At 42.6% G+C, this 20077-nt stretch overlaps 1 protein-coding gene across 1 annotated transcript; it reads right to left on the minus strand.

Annotated features, from left to right (window-relative positions):
• Window positions 1-13503: 13503 nt before the first annotated feature.
• On the minus strand, window positions 13504-19550 carry LOC137266377 (temptin-like). Its single transcript, XM_067801876.1, has 3 exons — window positions 19284-19550; window positions 17101-17251; window positions 13504-16963 (listed from the first exon to the last, which is right to left on the minus strand). The coding sequence occupies exons 1-3, from the start codon at window positions 19461-19463 to the stop codon at window positions 16932-16934; spliced, it is 363 nt and encodes a 120-aa protein (XP_067657977.1). The 5' UTR covers window positions 19464-19550; the 3' UTR covers window positions 13504-16931.
• Window positions 19551-20077: the final 527 nt, after the last annotated feature.

Genomic DNA, 20077 nt, shown 5'->3' on the forward strand with positions numbered 1-20077 from the left:
CAGTGATCAACAACATGAGCATCGATCTGCACAACTGGGAACCGATGACATGTGTCAACCAAGTCAGCGAGCCTAACCACCCGATCACGTTAGTCACCTCTTACGACAAGCATAGTCGCCTTTTATGGCAAGCATGGGTTGCTGAAGGCCTATTCTACCCCGGACGTCCACGGATCTAATCGAGAAAGGGTGCTGTGGTGGACACTGAAGTGTATTGCACCGATAGACTGGGCGTCCCCTGCCTCCAAACGTCCAATGGAGATAATACGGTCAGTAGCATTCAATCATGGCGTTTTTTATCTTCGTTTCGTAATGAATCTGACTTGGCCTCTTTGAGTCAATGTCTCTACTCATGTTCCCAACACATTGCATGTGCTTTACATGGAAATCTTTTTCTGCATGCACTTTCATGTATCGTTTTCTTTTCTTGACAAACATTCTGAGATGTGTTTTCGCGCAGTACACAACGGCCGCATGACGATAACGAGATTCAAACATAGATATTGTCCTAATAACGATTGCTGTGAATATACATGGACATAAACTACTGAACAAATTATGTGTTTCCTTTCTTTGAGGAGTGTATGTGCTGTAAACTCGATTACCGGATTAAAGTGACCATGGATTAATGTCATAATAAACAACTGGTCGATATATTCCATGTTGTAGAATTCCCAGGGGATTCCTGGAACTAGAGGACCGAGACGCAGTGGTTTGCCTCATTTGCAGAATGAAGTTTCATATATATCTTTCATACTGTGTACAGAAGATCTTTGCACGGTCGGCGGCTCTTCGGATTTAATGAACACTTAGTGCAAATATCTTGTGGCTAGAAAAGAGTTCTAGAAAACATTTCTATAACGCACACATATCGGGACGCTATCTTATATATATTTATTGCTTATACACCTGAAGAAATAACTTGCCTACATGCACATTGAATGTATGCATTTATAGATTTGTTACTGAACTAATGCAAATATAACGTTACATCATGAAGATTCTTTCGTATCTTAGTTAGGTCTGAAGGTATGTTTCTGTATTATTTTGTTAAAAATTAACCTCACGGTGCCGTCAATTGAAGTGTAAGATATTACGTATTTCCAAAATCCAAATAGATTTCATATTCAGATGCTTTTCATATTTAATGTTGACTAGTATGCTCGCTTCGTCCTGTCACCACTGTAGTGTTCAAGTTCACAGTGACTCAACAACTGATGGGTGTGGCCGTTCATGGAGACCTGCAGCTTTATAATCAGCCTTTTATGCATCACAATGTACACTGGGACCAATCATGAACTTTTCACAGAGCCACATTATTTGGTTTCGAAACATTACCATTCATTTTACCCCATAGGAGTGGCAATACATTTATATGTTGCATATTAACCACTAAAGACTGCAATTTTCGCGAGCAAATGTGGCAAAAAGCATTTCGACCTTTATAACTCTTAACTGTTTTCAACAGCTATTTGTGAATCATCTTAGCGCTAAGATAGTCGTATGTGCCATTCATTAACATTATCTTAGACTGTCTTAGCGCTAAAAGAGCTTCGAAAATCTAGGCCATAGAATAGTTAACTTTTTTTACAATTAGCCATGTTATAAATCTGTTATTCATTGAGACATCGCGAACATCTGTTATCATGACTATTTGATAGTGATTTCATAAACATATGACATCGTATCGCATGGTGTCAATCACTGGATTGTCTGATAGAGACTCGATCAGGTTACTAACAACATCATACAGCTGTCATACACCTACAAGAAATATCTATTCATGATATCGTCACAAATGTAAATCGATTCTGCTTTTAACAGAGATTCCTTATGAATACAGGAAGCGTTGTGTCGCTTCTATTTGAACTGACACATGTACCCACAAATCCCAATTGTTGACGATCTGACCCTATCCAAGATTCTACAGGAGCGACAGAACATCAACTAGCTAAACCGATTAATCTCAACAGGCGACTGAAGCACGAGCTAAGGGTTAGACAATATCGTTGTGCCTCAGCATACTACTCTGTCCGTCATATAGCAAATCATAGTGTATGCAACTTCGAAACTGGATTCAACAGCGGTAGTCACATGTCAGGTGTTTCCAGTTCCAGTTCTCTCTGTATTACCGTGATAGGCATGACCCTGTGTGATGGCGTCAAACAGAGACCACATGATCTGTTTGTCCGTGTTTGGTCCGGCACTGCAGGGGAATGTAAAAGACACCTAAATGGAGACTAATGCGCTGTATGATTCATTCAGTGAATGAAGATTTGACAAATCATTTCCACTCATAATCCATAAACGTCAACTTTGACATTTCCTTGTCCTCCAAATGTCGTCCTTTTAGAGCGCTAGCAGTCATAGCATCTGCTGTCCTGTCACCGGTGTTAACGTGTTCCCGGTCACTTCACTGTTATCGTGCAGCTATATCTCGGAACTATCCTATCATACACATTTGGATACCAAGTTATGCTATCACGTTAAGAGATTAGACAACCTATTGGTCTATACTGTGCTCAGAAAAAAGTTATCTTGACATGGAATGCGTACTAAATTGGTAATCTTGACATGAACGGGTGGATTTAAACCGAAAAAACAGTACATTAATTGGTCTAAGAAACGTAGTTACCCAGTCACGCAGTCACGCATTTGGGTTCCAACTGCAAGAAAGAAAAGTTCGTAATTTTCAAGACGCGTGGCATAATCCAGAAAGAAATGGCCTACCGTATTCACTTTAAAATGCTTTATTATTTCCGCTCAGTGTAGTCTGGAGAAGTTCAGCATTAAGTAAAAACTTGAACATCATCGTTCTAGAACAAGTTCGGCATACCACGCCTAGGGAAAATAACACCTGAAGCTGATCATCCATGGACTGTTTTGGCACTGACGTCGACGTTTCAGTCACACAATCAAAACTGTCCCCGTTGTGGCCGTCCTCAAGGAACAATGCCACCTCAAGGCCGATGGCTTTGAACTACATTCACGACGTCATTGCATCCTCCAACAAATCTGTACAACTCCGCCAACCCCTTACTCGGATATGGTATAATCTTCCCCATGCCATGCCTCGATGAGACGAAGGTCCATGGGCTGCATCAATGCACAAGGTTGACACTCTTGCTACTACTGTGCTGTGGCGCATCTCCATATTGCAGGAGCTCTATTGCCATGAGGTGTTGATAGTTACCACACAGTGAAACATTAGTATTCACATTTCATTCTTGGCAGTAAAGGTTTGACTAAGATTTTATATGTGGTTTTGTCTCAAAATAACTTTAGATTTTGCCTTTCAGTAACGTTCAGCTGAGGGAATCAGCGGACTGTAAATATGGCCAACGCTGAATGACGTCAGATCGTCGATATACCCAAAGCTTGAGTTAAACGTCATGTGGAGATTATATTCTGATTCGTTCCACTGTAATCACCAATCACCAAACTCGCTACTGGGGATATTTGTAAGATATGACGAATATGTTTATACGTGATGCATTTGAAACGTGTCTACAATGTGTTCTGTGTTTGTCTGTCATACACACACAAGCACAGGTGTCTGACGTTATATTTGGCTTCCTGGTGTCTGACTATCTGACGTTGTATCTGACTCAGACACCCATGTACTATATAGGGTATCCAACAGTATATTTGATGTTCACTCCAACGCTACAACTGTCTTACACCCCGATGTCTGGGTATCAGTATTTGTATTTGACTTGTAGGTCATGATGCCATAACACGCCCATCCTTACGATTAATCTGTTAATCTGTGTATTTGATCAACGCTGAGTGGAAGGTTCTAGGTGGTGCTCGCTTGGATTAAACAACAATGTATAATGACGTTTGAGTCAGTGATCATGTTTGTCGTACGCCGGTTGTGTGATCGAGCTACACTCGTCAATACCACAAGGGGAAACTTGCAACAAGTGTTGGTCTAACAGCTGAGCTGTTGGTCTGACAACTGAGCACATACGTCACTGACTGTGAAGACTTGAAGACTCGCTATCACAATTCACCTTATAACAGTAATTGGACGCACGGAGAATCTTTGTCGGCCATCAAAACAATAGTATATACAACTCAACTGCCAATCAGCCTAATAATACAATTTTACAACTATCCAATTAGGGGGCTGGTCCCGATGGCGAATTGTCACCTGTGCAAACGTCACCCTTGACTTCAGGGAAACCTGAGGTGTTTAATGACTGTTTTATATCCGTCTCTACCCTGACACCAGCCTCGTCTCAGTCTCTTCCATCTGCACGTGATTTGAACAGAAAGGACCACGCCAATGACGTATGGTAGCATAGGGCATGTATGCATCAATGAATTCCATTTCAGTAGTTCATCGACACATTGCAGTTGCATATTATGTCCTTGCAGTAGTGAGTGAATGCGTCAGGATTAATGTTGGGTTTAATTAAACTATGGGTTTAATTAAACAATCTTCGTGAGCATGAAGTGGTTGAGCTTTCTTTCAGTTATCCATTTTATCAAACAGATTCCTGGTTTTTCAGAAACGGTTTGGTAGCTCCATGGATTGTTTCTGGCAACTTCAGTGGAAGGAAAGGAATAAAAGAGTAGACCAAACTGTGCATCGTGCTAGTTCCCAGACGCTAAGTTACTTGGTACGTGTTTTGTTTGGAGATGAATGAACTTATACAGAGGACAGAAAATATAACTCCCCAAAGTCCTATGTCTTTTGATCTCCACCATACGCAGGTTTGTCGTTGCCGTGAGGACGTGACACAGGTTAACGGCCGGAGATATACGGTGAGCACTTACTAGCATTGCTTGTTGTGACGTATGTATTCTCAAATCAGGGATACATGCCTCTTCATTAATTCACGAGTCTCGTCCCTGATTATCTCATTCATTATCATACTCACCGAGTCTGTTATTCCATTACCACTCCACGTTGTTGTTCCATTATCCTCACGTGTTGTTTGTTGTTCCATTATCACCACACGTTTTTTTCCCTATTCCATTAACCCAATTATTGCTGTTCAATTACCCTGACATGTTGTTTGCTGTTTCATAACTCCCACAAGTTGTTCCACTAACCCACAGTGTTCTTGTTACATGACCCCACGTGTTGTTTGTTGTCCAATTACCCCCACTTTTTCTGGTTTGATTACCCCCACGTGTTCTTGCTCCATTAACAAAAGTATTGCTGTTCAATTACCCCACATGTTGTTTGCTGTTCCATAATTCCCACAAGTTGTTCCACTAAACCAACGTGTTCTTGTTACATGAACCCCACGTGTTGTTCCATTACCCCCATGTGTTCTTGTTACATTATCCACACATAGACACTACACTACACACACACGCGCGCGCGCGCGCGCGCTCACACACACACACACACACACAGATGGTGTGGTTCCAATATTGCACATATCCCCCATGTTGTTCCGCTGTTGGTTGGTTGTATGGCCCTACATGTTGTTTCCTTGCGAGTTGTTTAGGTCCTTTGCTGTGGTTATTTCCTGGCATTACCCAGCGTCACACCGTCATCAAGTGGAGTCGAAGAGCTGAATGTTACCACTACACCAGGGAGTTGAACCACTGCCATGACTGACCGCGACGCGACGCGACACAAGACATTTGCTGATGCAATTTCATAAATTCAAAATATTTGAATGCTAAGCAGATATTGCACTCATTTTTGAGAGGTCACAGCGTTTAGCGAATTAACTCAAACATTGTTTATGGAAAATATGATTTCTTGTTGGTTCCTTGTATGTGTCAAAGCGTGTCACAACAAAATGCTTCACTGACTAGGGTAAAACGAAGGTAAATCAATCTCCAAAAGTAACGTTTGGAGGGAGTAGGCATGATTGAATCTGACCAACCACAAAAGGCTGTTAAATGAAACTTTGGCAAACCTGGAAGTATAATACCTCAACGGGTGGCGTTAGGACGTCAACCATGGGAAGCAGATTCGGAATTGCGAGTCCGAAAACGATCTGGTAATCGTTCAAGAAAACCATGAACAATGAACGTGATATGGAACAAACATGACACCCAGTGCCCATCCTTGTACAGGTCAGACGCCGAGTTCCAGAATGAGTGAGTGAGTATAGTTTTACGCCGCACACAGCAATATTCCAGCTCTGTGGCGGAGGTCAGTAAATAATAGACACTGGACCAGACTATCAAGTGATCAACAACATGATAATCGATCGGCGCAATTGGGAAACGATGACATGTGTCAACCAAGTCATCGAACCTGGCCACCCGATCCCGTTTGTCGCCTCTTATGACAAGGATGGGTTAAAGAAGGCCAATATTCTAACCCGGACCTTCACGGGTCAGTAACAGAATGACACTGCACCAGTTGATAGAGTGAGGAGGAGAGTGCACGGTCCATTTTCATCCGTTTCCGCGAGGGTTTCAGAGGTCATTTAATAAACGTTTAGGGCAAAAGGACCTGGGAGGGGCGGGCGCACCCCTGCAACACACACCACACACCCGACCACCCTGCTGGATCCGCCTACTCTACACATACACACGGTACTCATGTTACAGTCGACCTTCACAGTAGAAGTAAGTGGGACAGATCTCCATACAATCCAGCGAGTGAGCACCTCTGGATGATTTGGGAGATGAGGTTCGCAATCGACTTCATTGTTCCAAAACGTTCCAAAATGTTGGACAGTCTTCACGAGACAGAAACCAGTGACACAAGAGATATTCCTGCTTTTGATGACCAGAATATCCTGCATAGAAATTCACGGGGCGTGACCCAGATATTGACTTTAGTCTCAAGATAGAAACAAACTTCATTATTATTATACTATTGCTGAATACTTTTGGGTATCCTCGTAAATATTCATCCTCGTATCTGTGGTATTATCTGACCACATTTTACTGCGCCTAATACATTCTCTGTCCGCCTTTCCACGAAGAGAGCCAACATGACACACAGCAGTCATTAGCATAGATACCTTTTCACATTTGTCTCTGAATATAACTTCATCCCATTGATGGTCCTGTTCTTTTCACGATACGTCTCAACTAATTCCGCCTCATTCGCTAAAATCAATTACACTTTTCTATTTTTTAATGCGCTGACTGCTTTGATGAACAGCCCAGGTAATACAACACCCATAAAAGACTGCATCTTGAAGCATCGAATACAATGCCGATCTGGTATTGCTCATCTGGGACTGAAACGTGTGACGTCAGGACATCATTGATGACAGGCGTGTTTGAGGGTACATTTCAAAGTTGTTGGTTGGCGCTTAATGCCAAATGCCATATGTTAATATGAATATCGAGGCTTTGTTAAATGTCCGAGTTCCAGTTATGCCACATGTTTAGTTCTCCGTGGTCATTTTAGGCACATTGAGCATCGATGGAACAGAATCACTTTAGCAAAATACATCTGCAGTAGTAAATTACAATGTCTTTGTCTAGTGTTGCTGGGCGGTTAATATTTCAGCAGCTTCGGGAGTAGGTGGCGGGAGACTTACTGCTTGACAGAACGCGCTTCCCCAGGGAGGGGCACAGAGATCGTTATCGCAGCATTACCCCGTGGTGAGAGCAATATTGCTTTGTTTGGATGGTCATTTAGATCATTAGAAGATCTTCGAGACGCCGCGTTTCCATGTACACTTAGGAACGTTTGTTTTGGTTTTTATACTGAAAGGCATTGAAGGATGTATATTTGATATATTGCCTCTTTATTCAGGAATACAGGATCATGCTGACATGTAGGGGTAATATCTGTGGGTGACAGATGAAAGCTGGGTGTCAGATATACAAGACGTTGGTCTTCTACCATGAAATGTGCATCATCTCAATGTGACCACGCTTTTGGAGGTACTTGGCTGACTTTACACAGTCCCACAAAGGTATTTCAGGTATTTCTACAGACACTTAGATCTACTAACATTCTCAGAAACACAGTCTCTATACACATGCAAGTATATAGTAATATATAAACAATTAGTGTGTTCTACCACATTCCCTATAACTGTTTCAAATAAATACACTCTTTCCAGTACTTTCGAAAAAATACGTTGCTTCTAGTACCGATTCTAGTACGTTTGTTGTGTTGAGTCCCATCCGGGATTCGAACCCACACCTCAGAATCAGGCACCTAATCGCCAGCACGCAACGTTAGTCGGCTAATGTGCTCAACCACCGCAGCTTTGCATTCAAGAATGTCTGAGCGGGTTGCGGGTCTGACTTATGTACTCACACATGTACATTCGTAAAACAACACGCATATGGAGGCATTTAAATGTTGTATTTCTCAAACATGGGCCTCGGTTGTCAAAGCGGTCGTAGCACTAAGTTAATCGTACCTCCCATACCTTACAACTGACTTACGGCTGTCGTAGCACCAAGTTAATCGTACCTCCCATACCTTACAACTGACTTACGGCTGTCGTAGCGTTACGATCGGTTTGAGGATATGGGCCAAGATAGAATTCTTTGGCTACTTGTCTCGGATTTTCTCGTCACGTTTCTCTGATGTTAGACAAAGTGTTTGATTTTATGACTCCTCGAGCATTTTCACACCATCGTACAACATCAAGCAGAACCAAATACCGTCAGATATTAGCTCATCAAACAATATTGACAAGAGGGATGGCAGTATCGATCTGTGTAGGCTTCGCTATTGGAGACATATATAGACTCCACACCTTCACAGTCCCCAGGGAGAGGGGAATGGGGTAGTCATTAAAGCGTTTGCACGGGTTGAACACCGCCATGGTACAATGTTAGGAGACCCGTGAAGGGACGGGTTAGAACTGATCTTCAGTAACCCGTGCTTGTAAGAGACGATTAACGGGATTGGGTAGCCAGGCCCCATGACTCAGTTGACGCATGTCATCGTATCTCAATCGAGTAGATTGATGCTCATGCCGTTGATCACTGGACTGTCTGGTCCCGTTTCGATTATTTACAGACCACCGCCATATGACTGGAATATTGCGGAGTGTGGTGTGAAACTAAACTTACTCACAATGTTTGAAGACCATTGATATAGCGCGAATATTTCTAAACCGATGTAATACCATACCCACTGTCCATTCCATAACCTGTCATCTCTCTACACGTCCAGGGTTCACGTTGTACCGTAGACAGCAAACACATATTGTTGTGACACTATCATATCAATATATATAATATTATAAATACAAGGAGTTGCTCTGATGGTGTCGCAACAATGTAGGTTTGTCGACTACCGTACAAGAAGTCGGAATAGTTTGTATGTGTTTGTGTGTGAGTATGTGTTTGTGTGCGCGCGCGCGCAAACATATATTTATATGTCAAAAGTAGACATGTATACACCATAAACTACTGGTTAGTTGGTGGCACATTCTCCGTTCTGTATGAATTTGTAGAGGTGACCTATACAGAGTATACGTTTATATGTTTTCGAGAACACCAGGTGTCCGGTTGACATAGCGACACTACGTAACACTATTACTGCCGTAAGTCTATATAAAGTGTGGAGGTTCAGTCATCTTACATACAGCAGCTTTGTGAAAAGGTCCCCCGTGACATCAGTATTTGATAGTGATTTATACGCACAGGTCGATATAAAGGGGATTTAGGGAGATTTCTTATCAATATGCAATAGGTTTTGTCGCTTATGTCGCTACAGTCGTAACACGACCCTTGGACTATACGACTATGCAGCATAGTCAACGCCGAATCAATTCATTCATTCATTCATTCGGGGCAGTGGGGTAGCCCAGTGGTTAAAGCATTAGTCGCAGGTTCGATTCCCCACATGGGTATAATGTACAAAGCCCATTTCTGGTGATGTTGCTTGAATATTGCGAAAAACGGTGTCAGTCCAAACTCATTCCTTCATCCATTCGTTCATTCAACATTCATTCATTTCAGCTAACTGGCCAGACAGAGTATATGTCTCCACACACGACACCAATCAAATATACCTGTAAACCTACCATGTGTATAAGAGGACGTATCTATGTACGGACTGAGCAACGTCTCAGCCCGGGTGTAGCTGAAGAGCTGACACATTGCGTTGTCTGAGCATCTCCGAGTCAACACGGTAGATCTGATAGCTATACCGCACTAAAAGCATTAGACGTGTGACATGAATTATGCACCATTGTCCAGAATGGTGTCCGTCTAGACACAAGATACAGCTCGATTCCTCCATACTTGTTACATTACTTCAGCCTATCGCTCATCAGCTGCAGCTTTAATCAACCAAGGCTTCAACTGCTGACGTGCCGCGAGACACAAGATATTTACCATTGTAAAAACACTTTTTTCTCGTTATGTTTTTAATTATGTTGCTTAAAGGTACGCCGACCACGAACTTTCAAAAGTGAGATAAGATAATGAGATTTTTTTACCAAATAGGAATCGTCTTTTTATCTCCCTACAGAGACTGTAGATCTATTTCCGTGATTTCCAGTGTGGAAAGTAGGTCATTAGCGGGACAGCGGTCACAGCTGGAATTGTCGCATTCATCTACACCCTCCTTTCTACTGACTGATAACATTTGTAATATTTTGAAATAAATATAAACAAGAAGGCGTTTATTCTAAATGTCTTTGAAGTAACAGATGTCACACCACGTTTGTAAGCAAAAAATTCAAAGCAGGAGATCCACCTGTGGTTTGAATGAAAGTGCACAGTCATACTGAAACTGTACACGTGTAACTGCCGTACTTTAAACTCGGTACACTCTCTCATAAGTCAGTAACAGAATTTCCAAGTACAGTCACAAATGCTATATACGACCATTGTCGGCAATGCCGTGCTAGCGTGTATGACATCACGAACGACAATCATAAATATTTAAATTTGTATGCCATAGAATACCAGGAAATAATCCGAGATCAACGTGTAATCAGTCATGTAATCCGTCATGTAATCTTAATCACCAATATTTCACCATACTCATGACATTAGTACCATATCCACATTTGTGAAATACACTGTAGTTGGTTACACGCCTTTACAATGGTCGTATCTTATTATAAAGTAACAGAGTCGTAATATTTTACCTACATCACAGCTAAAATCCACAGAAATATTATCAACGGACAGCAAAGTTATTTAGAGCGGTTCGCAGTAACGTGATAATGCATACTTTTGCTGACAACGAGCTAATATTAATCACATAAACCTAGACGTTTGTGGCATGGACTGAAGCAAGCACAAAATACTTTTCTTCTTCTTCTTCTTGAAAGCCTAGCTTATTTATTTCACGTAGCTCGACATCCATGTGTGCTGATGATATTCCAGGTGTACTCTGGGAGAAGATCGGGCATCCTTTCACAAAACACTATGGTGATCGTAAGTCACTAACGTAACCTTAGTGCAATGATAAATAACGTGAGGTAAGGTTAACCTTGGTAAAGGTTGCTTCGTAAAAGAAGCACTTGGGCATTGGACACCATTTTTGTTGTGGTCATATCATGCTATTGGAGAAATTCATTTACAATGTATGGACAGCGGCCACAATCGTCAGACAATACGAGGACTGGTGTTGAGGCGGTGCCTTTCAGTGTCTGTTCCATGGACGATTTATGGCAATCACCCCGCCTCATATAACAGATGTACTCCCAAATATGTCATGTTGCCATACAGCTGACTCTCGCATTGTTTTCATTAGGACAACTTCAGACTCGTTCACGCACATTCAAGGAGGAGTACACGATACCAAAGGGTTCTTAGTCTTTCCTCGCTCTATAAACCATTGACATCAGGGTGCTGTTGTTTTGTTAACAATGGTACAACACGTATTCTCGAAGCATGAAATTAGCTTCGTGCAGACGATTTCTTATCGTGTGGTCAGTAATGCGAACTCTGGCAGCCTGACGCAAGAGAACCGCGATTTGATTGGCTGTTCTAAGATGCTTTGTTAAAAGATCAAAGGCATGGAGAATACTTTATTAGGCGATAAAGTACACTTTTGAATTACGTCACACTGAATTGTCGTCTCTACGCGATTCTACCCTTCCCCCAGTAATCAAGCGTTACCTTGGTAACCGACGTCACTATTCACGTCAGTAGCTATTGCCTAGTACAGGCTCTACAGCAAAACTAACTCGGTTAGCACACTCTTCATGATTTGCACTAGAGTAGCTTCTGTTGGCTAACATCACTGGTGGAAACATTATGTTTCACTTTTTCGACGAACAAAAGGCCTCAGCAGCTTGAGTCAGTAAAACAGCTGCACGACATTGTTCGTTTACAAGACATTTCCACAATCCCACAATGCATCGGTGGAATGCCACGTGATTAATCAGCTTGATACAGGTGTGGTGAGTTATAAATGATGACGAGACGTTCAAACTGACTCATTTTTGTTTGGAATAATCACAAATGAAAGTTATGTAATAAGGAGATTCTGTTTCACAATGATAAACCGTCATTTGTCTTACTGGCAGAGGGGCAGACAATATCAACAGATCACATACTGAATCGCACTGACTCCACAGGGGCTTGTATCGCTTTGAAACGGCGTTCGAAAGACATATAGATGTATTGACCCTACCCTAGTCACCTATATGTCTTTCGAACGCCGTTTCAAAGCGATACAAGCCCCTGTGCATCTTTTTACATTTTCTGTCTAGCATTATATAAATGTAATTAGGACGATAATTGAAAAAGTAATCTTTCTGTCTGCCTAACCTCTCTAATCTAAGATCCACCTTATTTGTTTACGACTTGCAGGCAGTTTCGGTGCCTTATCTCTTCACTTACAATAAGCGGAATTCTCCTTCCGCAGGTGGGGATCAAAGAAGGTGGAACACCCTCCCTGGTTCGCTTGGCGCCATTGGCACATCGATGAAGCATCCTTTCAAATTCTATAAAATAATGCTGGTGATTACGCATGATACAATTTAAACATTTAAAGAAATGTTGTGTAATAGAGTTCCATTAAGCGAAGATCAGCACCTAACTTCCTGGCAGCAATTGTCTTTCACAATGGCAAGAGAGAACCAGTTGAATCTGACACGCTAATCTTCAAAATACCGAAGTGACGTCATACTATTCAACAAACATTTTAAATTAGACTTCCTTTAAGTTAACCGAAACATTACAGAGTAGAAAGTTCTTTAATTCCTGTCGACTTTATTAAATCGGAAAATGTAAGCCAGAATAATGAAGTTAGCTCTACTGCTTAACAGACACTGAGATTGAAAAAAAGTTCCGGCGCTGGCCTATAAACGTCTAGATCTCTTTGGTGTTAGTTTGTGCCGTCACTTAGCAAGAGCACGCTGACTGTAATTAAATCCCCCTTCCTCGGCTTGATATGTTCAGTGCTAGCGAACAATCGAGCATGAAAGGCACTGTTTTCCTTGTATTACTACGCGGCGGAAGCCTCGAGGCGAGGTGACTGTATTTTAAAACCCTTTACCAAACTGGATTTATCTCTCCAGTGCGATGCGTTCAGGGCGTGTAAATGGTATTTTTATTTGCATTATTATCGTAATTTAGGATTTCATGGGATAATTTCAAACCATTATCATTTTGGTTTGATATCTGGCATTTTTCTTTAATGTGTAATATCGGAATGGGGATGAAACGTGCGACACGAACAGGTCTGTATACACGGATCATAAGACCAGTGGCCCGGCAGAAACTCCGCGTTACCTCAATACGTCTGTTCATTCTCTCTCGCATGACCAGGAGTCACCTGAAGGCCCTAAGTAGATATAACCACCCTACCATCTCCACATAGAGCCGACACTTCCGGGTACTGACACAATAGAGGGGCGATTTCCAGCTGACACACATACTCTCTATTATTTGTTGACTTTAAAAGCAGTTCCCTTTTCTCAAACATATTCTTTTGATGGTTTCAACACAAAATTGTATTCAAACTTTATTATCTAGTGATTCGATCACGTCAGGACGGAGGTTATCCCAAAAGGCATCTTGTAGTGTATTCATGTTTTTGAAGTATAGCCCCATCTATGACATGACAACGGCTGAACCGCTGGGCTATCTTACCTTTCATATGTTCACGGGGACTCAACACTGTGAACACCAGAAAATATTTATTGAAGATGCACTGGGATTTACAAGGGTGAGTGAGTGAGTGAGTGAGTGAGTGAGTGAGTGAGTTTAGGTTTACCTTGGCTTTAGTGATAGCCAGATCTTCGGCATGGCTGGTCGGCGCCTTAACCGCAAAGCTACCACATCGCCTCTATGAATCTGGGATTCGAAATAGAATCAAAGGTTTCACTCAGTCCCTAGAACACTACTCGGCAAGGCGAATTGTGTCGTCTTAAGCAATACAAGAGTGATCGATGCTTGTAATTCCGGCAGGAGCACAAAACCAGACAGAGATGCCAAGACTTGAACTAGCATGTGGATGAGTCTCTGCGATTAAGCTATTGTAGCTAATTGTTGGTTCAGTCTTTTTCAGTCAGCACTTATAACATACATATGCCACTTTATACCACTCCATTCCTGAAATATAGTTAAGGAAACAATAATATTTATTAGTTGCAGTTGTCTTAGAGCAGAAAGTGCCAATCTAATCTCTCAAATTGTTCTACAAACAAAACAGAACACCTAAATGTATTATTGTATGTGTCAAATTAAAGATTTTAACATTCAAGCATAGGCCGTGCACTTCAAAGACGTTTGCGGGGCGCCTTCGAATGTCCTGTCACTCCAGTTAACAACAAAGCCAGCAAGATCGTAAGAAAAAATTCTGTCATCTCATGACTGAATAGAAAAATGTTATAGCTGATTTTTTCCCAGATGCAATTGAATTTGCTTGCTTCAGCATCAATTATTAAAGTTGAAATGATTCTCCACCAGCATCTCCCCGACGTCACAGCATCACATTTCAAAGTTATTCTACAACCTGCCATCACTTCCTTGTCGCCTATGGACGACTGTGCGCGGTGAGAAGAAACGCCGCTAGTTTGAGATGAATTAGACATGAGGAGTCGACTCACCTGGAGACAGGTATATTCAGACACTATCGTGATGTCGTTTATCATCCAGTCCCATTCGCCTGCACATACCTCCCCGGCGACAAGTTCACCGAGACGCACATATTGCCTTACAGATAGCGTAAGCAATGTTTACGTGTAGTAACTGCCGTATATAACGCTTATCATGTGTGTTCCTCCAGGACACTGTCACGCACAGCTCACCGATTTCACCAAACATCTGGTTAGAATTGGTCTTCAGCAACCCATGCTTTTCGTAAAAGGCAACTCACGGGATCGGGTCGTCAGTCTCGCTGATTTGGTTGACATGTCATGGGATACCAGTTAGGTAGATCAACGTTCGTGCGGTTGATGCCTAGATTGTCTGGTCCAGATTTGGTTATTTACAGATTACCCTCACATAGACTGAATATTGCTAAGTGCGGCGTTAAACAACAAACAATAATACTTTCTTCCAAGACTATAACATAAAAGCTCTTTTGAAATTCATCCTTGCCACAGTGGGTGTATCATTTGAAAGATGACTGAGTGAATCTGGTTCAAGGCTTTTACAGTTAACGCTACACAGCCAATAGACGGCTCATTGACGTGAAACAGTTATCGAATTATTAATAAAAACAAACGAAACTTGAAGAATTTCAAAAGGTTACACAGAGTATATGACCTGAACTAACCTCCGTTAAGAGAGTAAGTACTTGCGGCACAAGTTCCCCTGGTTTACCATAATGTAATCCTCACAGATACCCGGTGGGATAAGTCATGTGACTATTAACACCGCACCGCACCGCACCGCACCGCACCGCACCGCACCGCACCGCACCGCACCGCACCGCACCGCACCGCACCGCATCGCACCGCACTGCACTCCACACCGTACCGCACCTGAACAACACCTCAACACATCACGCCACACCACGCCATGGCATGCCATCCCACACCACACCGAACTGCTCCATTACATTACTGGAGTTACTCATCTCCCATAAGGAACGGTAACATTGACAAATGGGGGTCGTTTGGCCTCATTTTAGCATGTCAAGGTAAAACCCTGTGTTACGAAAAGAGACTCCACGTGAAGCTTATTGTAAAGCGTTATTCTGCTTGATGAGAATAAGCAAATGTATATTTAGGATTTCAGGGTTGTCTGCAGGCAGGAGATTCCTTGAATGGAATCACGCGGAGTGCTGTGAAATGACAGCGACTACGATGAAAAAACCCTGGCGCCGGGTAACGACGGATCACTCAGATCTCATCGAGATCAGTTGTGGCAGGTTAGACTAACTTCAGTGACGACTATAGTCGCTGATTTTGACAGAAACAAAAACAACCAAAATATGCTGGAGCCCAGGTATGATAGGACAGTGGGAGGAAAATCTAGACTTGCTCCACTTTGACCTCGCATTACAGAATCGGCTGGACAGGGGATACTCCACCCCTTCGTTAGTGGTGAGGGCCACCAATCTCGGGATGAGCTCTCACGTACCCTAAAGTCGTGTCAATCACAGGTTGTCCAATACCCTTTTCCAATCATGCAGATTGATGGCCCTTGGCGGCACCAAGTTAGCGCTGTGCATGACCTCACAGAATGTTAGTTGTTACTAGGCTGAGATAAGTTACAACTAATGCCAACTGATACAACTGTCGACCTGATAAAATAGAAGATCGTGTACGATACTATATGTAACTGGTTAATTGTGAAAATGCTGGCATCATTAGAAAGATTTTCGAATTTACAATAAAAACACAAACGATATGAGAAGAAGTGGAGCAACAAACCCAAACTCTTTTTTGAACTGGCACGAGATATAACTGTGTCTTTTTTACTTTAGATGCCGACGCTGCTTTTGTCCACTGCTATTTGTTCAAATGAAGTTAATTCATTTCATCCGTTGGAAAACAAACATTTTGCGCGTGGTGTACACTTCAGAAAAAAAGAGTAAAGTTCTGAAAACTGGTTTTAATTCAGATTGTGACTTCACTGCCTGTTGTCGGTTTTAGAAACGTGTCTCAAGTGCATACGTGTGTACGTTCGTTGATACCTGAAACAAAATTGAAAGTGAGTAATTAAACGAGTGGGTAAGTGAGTACTTGAAGTATTTGAGGAAGCGAGAGAGAAGGAGAAAGGGAGGGCGAGGAAGGAAGGAATGTAAGGGAAAGGCATGGCGAGGTATATGACCTGGGTGACTTCTGATTGGTTCTTCCTCTGGCTGACCCCGCTTCCACACACAGCGTGAGTCCCCAAGCTCATGTCCGTTTGTCCAGCCATCTCCGTCTGAATCCTTAAAACAAAGGTCTGTCGTCCATTGGAACCCGGCCTCCTTGAAGTCCTGGAACAGCAATTCACATTCTCACATCGAGAATCCCAACATCAGAAGTCCCCTATCCATGTTACACCCTAATATTCCCAACATCAGAAGTCCCCACTGTCCATGTCACACCCTAATATTCCCAACATCAGAAGTCCCCACTGTCCATGTCACACCCTAATATTCCCAACATCAGAAGTCCCCTATCCATGTTACACCCTAATATTCCCAACATCTGAAGTCCCCACTGTCCATGCCACATCCTAATATTCCCAACATCAGAAGTCCCTGTCCATGCCACATCCTAATATTCCCAGCATCTGAAGTCCCTGTCCACGTCATATCCTAATATTCCCAACATCTGAAGTCCCTGTCCATGCCACATCCTAATATTCCCAGCATCTGAAGTCCCTGTCCACGTCATATCCTAATATTCCCAACATCTGAAGTCCCTGTCCATGCCACATCCTAATATTCCCAACATCTGAAGTCCCTGTCCATGCCACATCCTAATATTCCCAACATCTGAAGTCCCTGTCCATGCCACATCCTAATATTCCCAACATCTGAAGTCCCTGTCCATGCCACATCCTAATATTCCCAGCATCTGAAGTCCCTGTCCACGTCATATCCTAATATTCCCAACATCTGAAGTCCCTGTCCATGCCACATCCTAATATTCCCAACATCTGAAGTCCCTGTCCATGCCACATCCTAATATTCCCAGCATCTGAAGTCCCTGTCCACGTCATATCCTAATATTCCCAACATCTGAAGTCCCTGTCCACGTCATATCCTAATATTCCCAGCATCTGAAGTCCCTGTCCACGTCATATCCTAATATTCCCAACATCTGAAGTCCCTGTCCATGCCACATCCTAATATTCCCAACATCTGAAGTCCCTGTCCATGCCACATCCTAATATTCCCAACATCTGAAGTCCCTGTCCATGCCACACCCTAATATTCCCAACATCTGAAGTCCCTGTCCATGCCACACCCTAATATTCCCAACATCTGAAGTCCCTGTCCATGCCACATCCTAATATTCCCAACATCTGAAGTCCCTGTCCATGCCACATCCTAATATTCCCAACATCAGAAGTCCCTGTCCATGCCACATCCTAATATTCCCAACATCAGAAGTCCCTGTCCATGCCACATCCTAATATTCCCAACCCCTACAGTCCCCACTGTCCATGCCACATCCTAATATTCCCAACATCAGAAGTCCCTGTCCATGCCACATCCTAATATTCCCAACATCAGAAGTCCCTGTCCATGCCACATCCTAATATTCCCAACACCTACAGTCCCCACTGTCCATGCCACATCCTAATATTCCCAACATCAGAAGTCCCTGTCCATGCCACATCCTAATATTCCCAACCCCTACAGTCCCCACTGTCCATGCCTCATCCTGATACCCCAGCATGAGGGTCGCCTGTCCAAGTCACATTCTGATATCTCCAACTTCAGAAGTCTCATCCCGTGTTTGCCACGCTTGAGATGAAATCGTTTAAGAACACCCCATATTTACCATGGTGGTTAGAAAGTAGGTATTGTCTAGAGGGTATTTGTCTTGTAGTATATTTAGTGGGTGAAACTGGTCTGGGTGGCAAATGTTTCTTTTGCATCTCTGATAATTGTAATTGTCCGTCAGTCGTCTTGAGGGTGTGGAAAACATTGGACCACTTACAGATTACACAGGAGGATTATTTACAATCATGTGGTTAGAATGTTACCGGGCATGACGCTAAAAAGACCCATGAAGGGAAGGCTGCCCCGAACATGCTCTGTGTTTCGAAACATAGACTGACATGCCAACAAACCGTCAACATAGTTTCAGATGAATCAACAACACAGAAAGGAGTTGTATGGACATTATATATTGGAAAATCAACAGATAAGTATGTGTTTAGCTCTAACGGAATAAAAGAAACCTAACATTATTTTGTTGGCTGTTTAGGTGATTTTCAACACTTATATTTCAAATGACGTATTCATACCTCCTCAAGAAAGGCTATTTTACCACGTCACAGCGTTATCTCACCTTGCCGAATTGGTTGAGGTCATTCTTGGAGCCCGAAAACTGGTGAGTATGTCCTACTGCCGACCAGTGCACTGTAGGATAGCAGGGATTCGGCACCAGGTACCCGTGGGGTATATTGGCTTGGTCCTGTTCCATTGCCACGGCAAAGGAAATAATCAGCAGACCGAAGTAGGGAAGCATGTTGGAGAATTTTCGGTTTCGGTGAGATCCGGTGGTTTCGTGGAAATGTGAAACCTAGTTGTTTGGTGGGAAAATCCTTCTGTCCGTTATCAGTGACCGTCCACAAAATGACGTCTTGATTATATTATCTGTAATTCCACCACTGGAAGCTTTACATGTACTTTTTTCACGACGTTTCAAACTTGATGAGGGATATTACATAATTTGCATCTGACATACACTAGCCACTGCATGAAGCAATCTAATCAGATTGTGAACTGCAGATGACTGGTTACTTCTTGTAGTAGACAAATGGTTGCCCCAGCAAGCTACTTCCACCAGTAAATATTCAGGCTAGGCGCTGAACGTTACTACAGATCGGGAGTGTACTATATGTTATCTTATAGCTGTGAAAAGTACCTCACAGAGAACAACTACACTGACAACCAGCAAGTTCACTCCTGTCTGAGTGAGTGAGTGAGTGAGTGGGTGAGTGAGTGAGTGAGTGAGTGAGTGAGTGCACCTGTGTATGATTATATGAGTTGTATATGCAAACGGGTGGCGGAGATAAAATAATTAATCATGACGTTTTTCCCTTTAAAGGATTTAAGTGACTTTGCAGAGTAAACATCCCA

Source organism: Haliotis asinina, chromosome 15 (assembly GCF_037392515.1).
Source record: "Haliotis asinina isolate JCU_RB_2024 chromosome 15, JCU_Hal_asi_v2, whole genome shotgun sequence".
In the NCBI taxonomy this organism is placed as follows: domain Eukaryota; kingdom Metazoa; phylum Mollusca; class Gastropoda; order Lepetellida; family Haliotidae; genus Haliotis; species Haliotis asinina.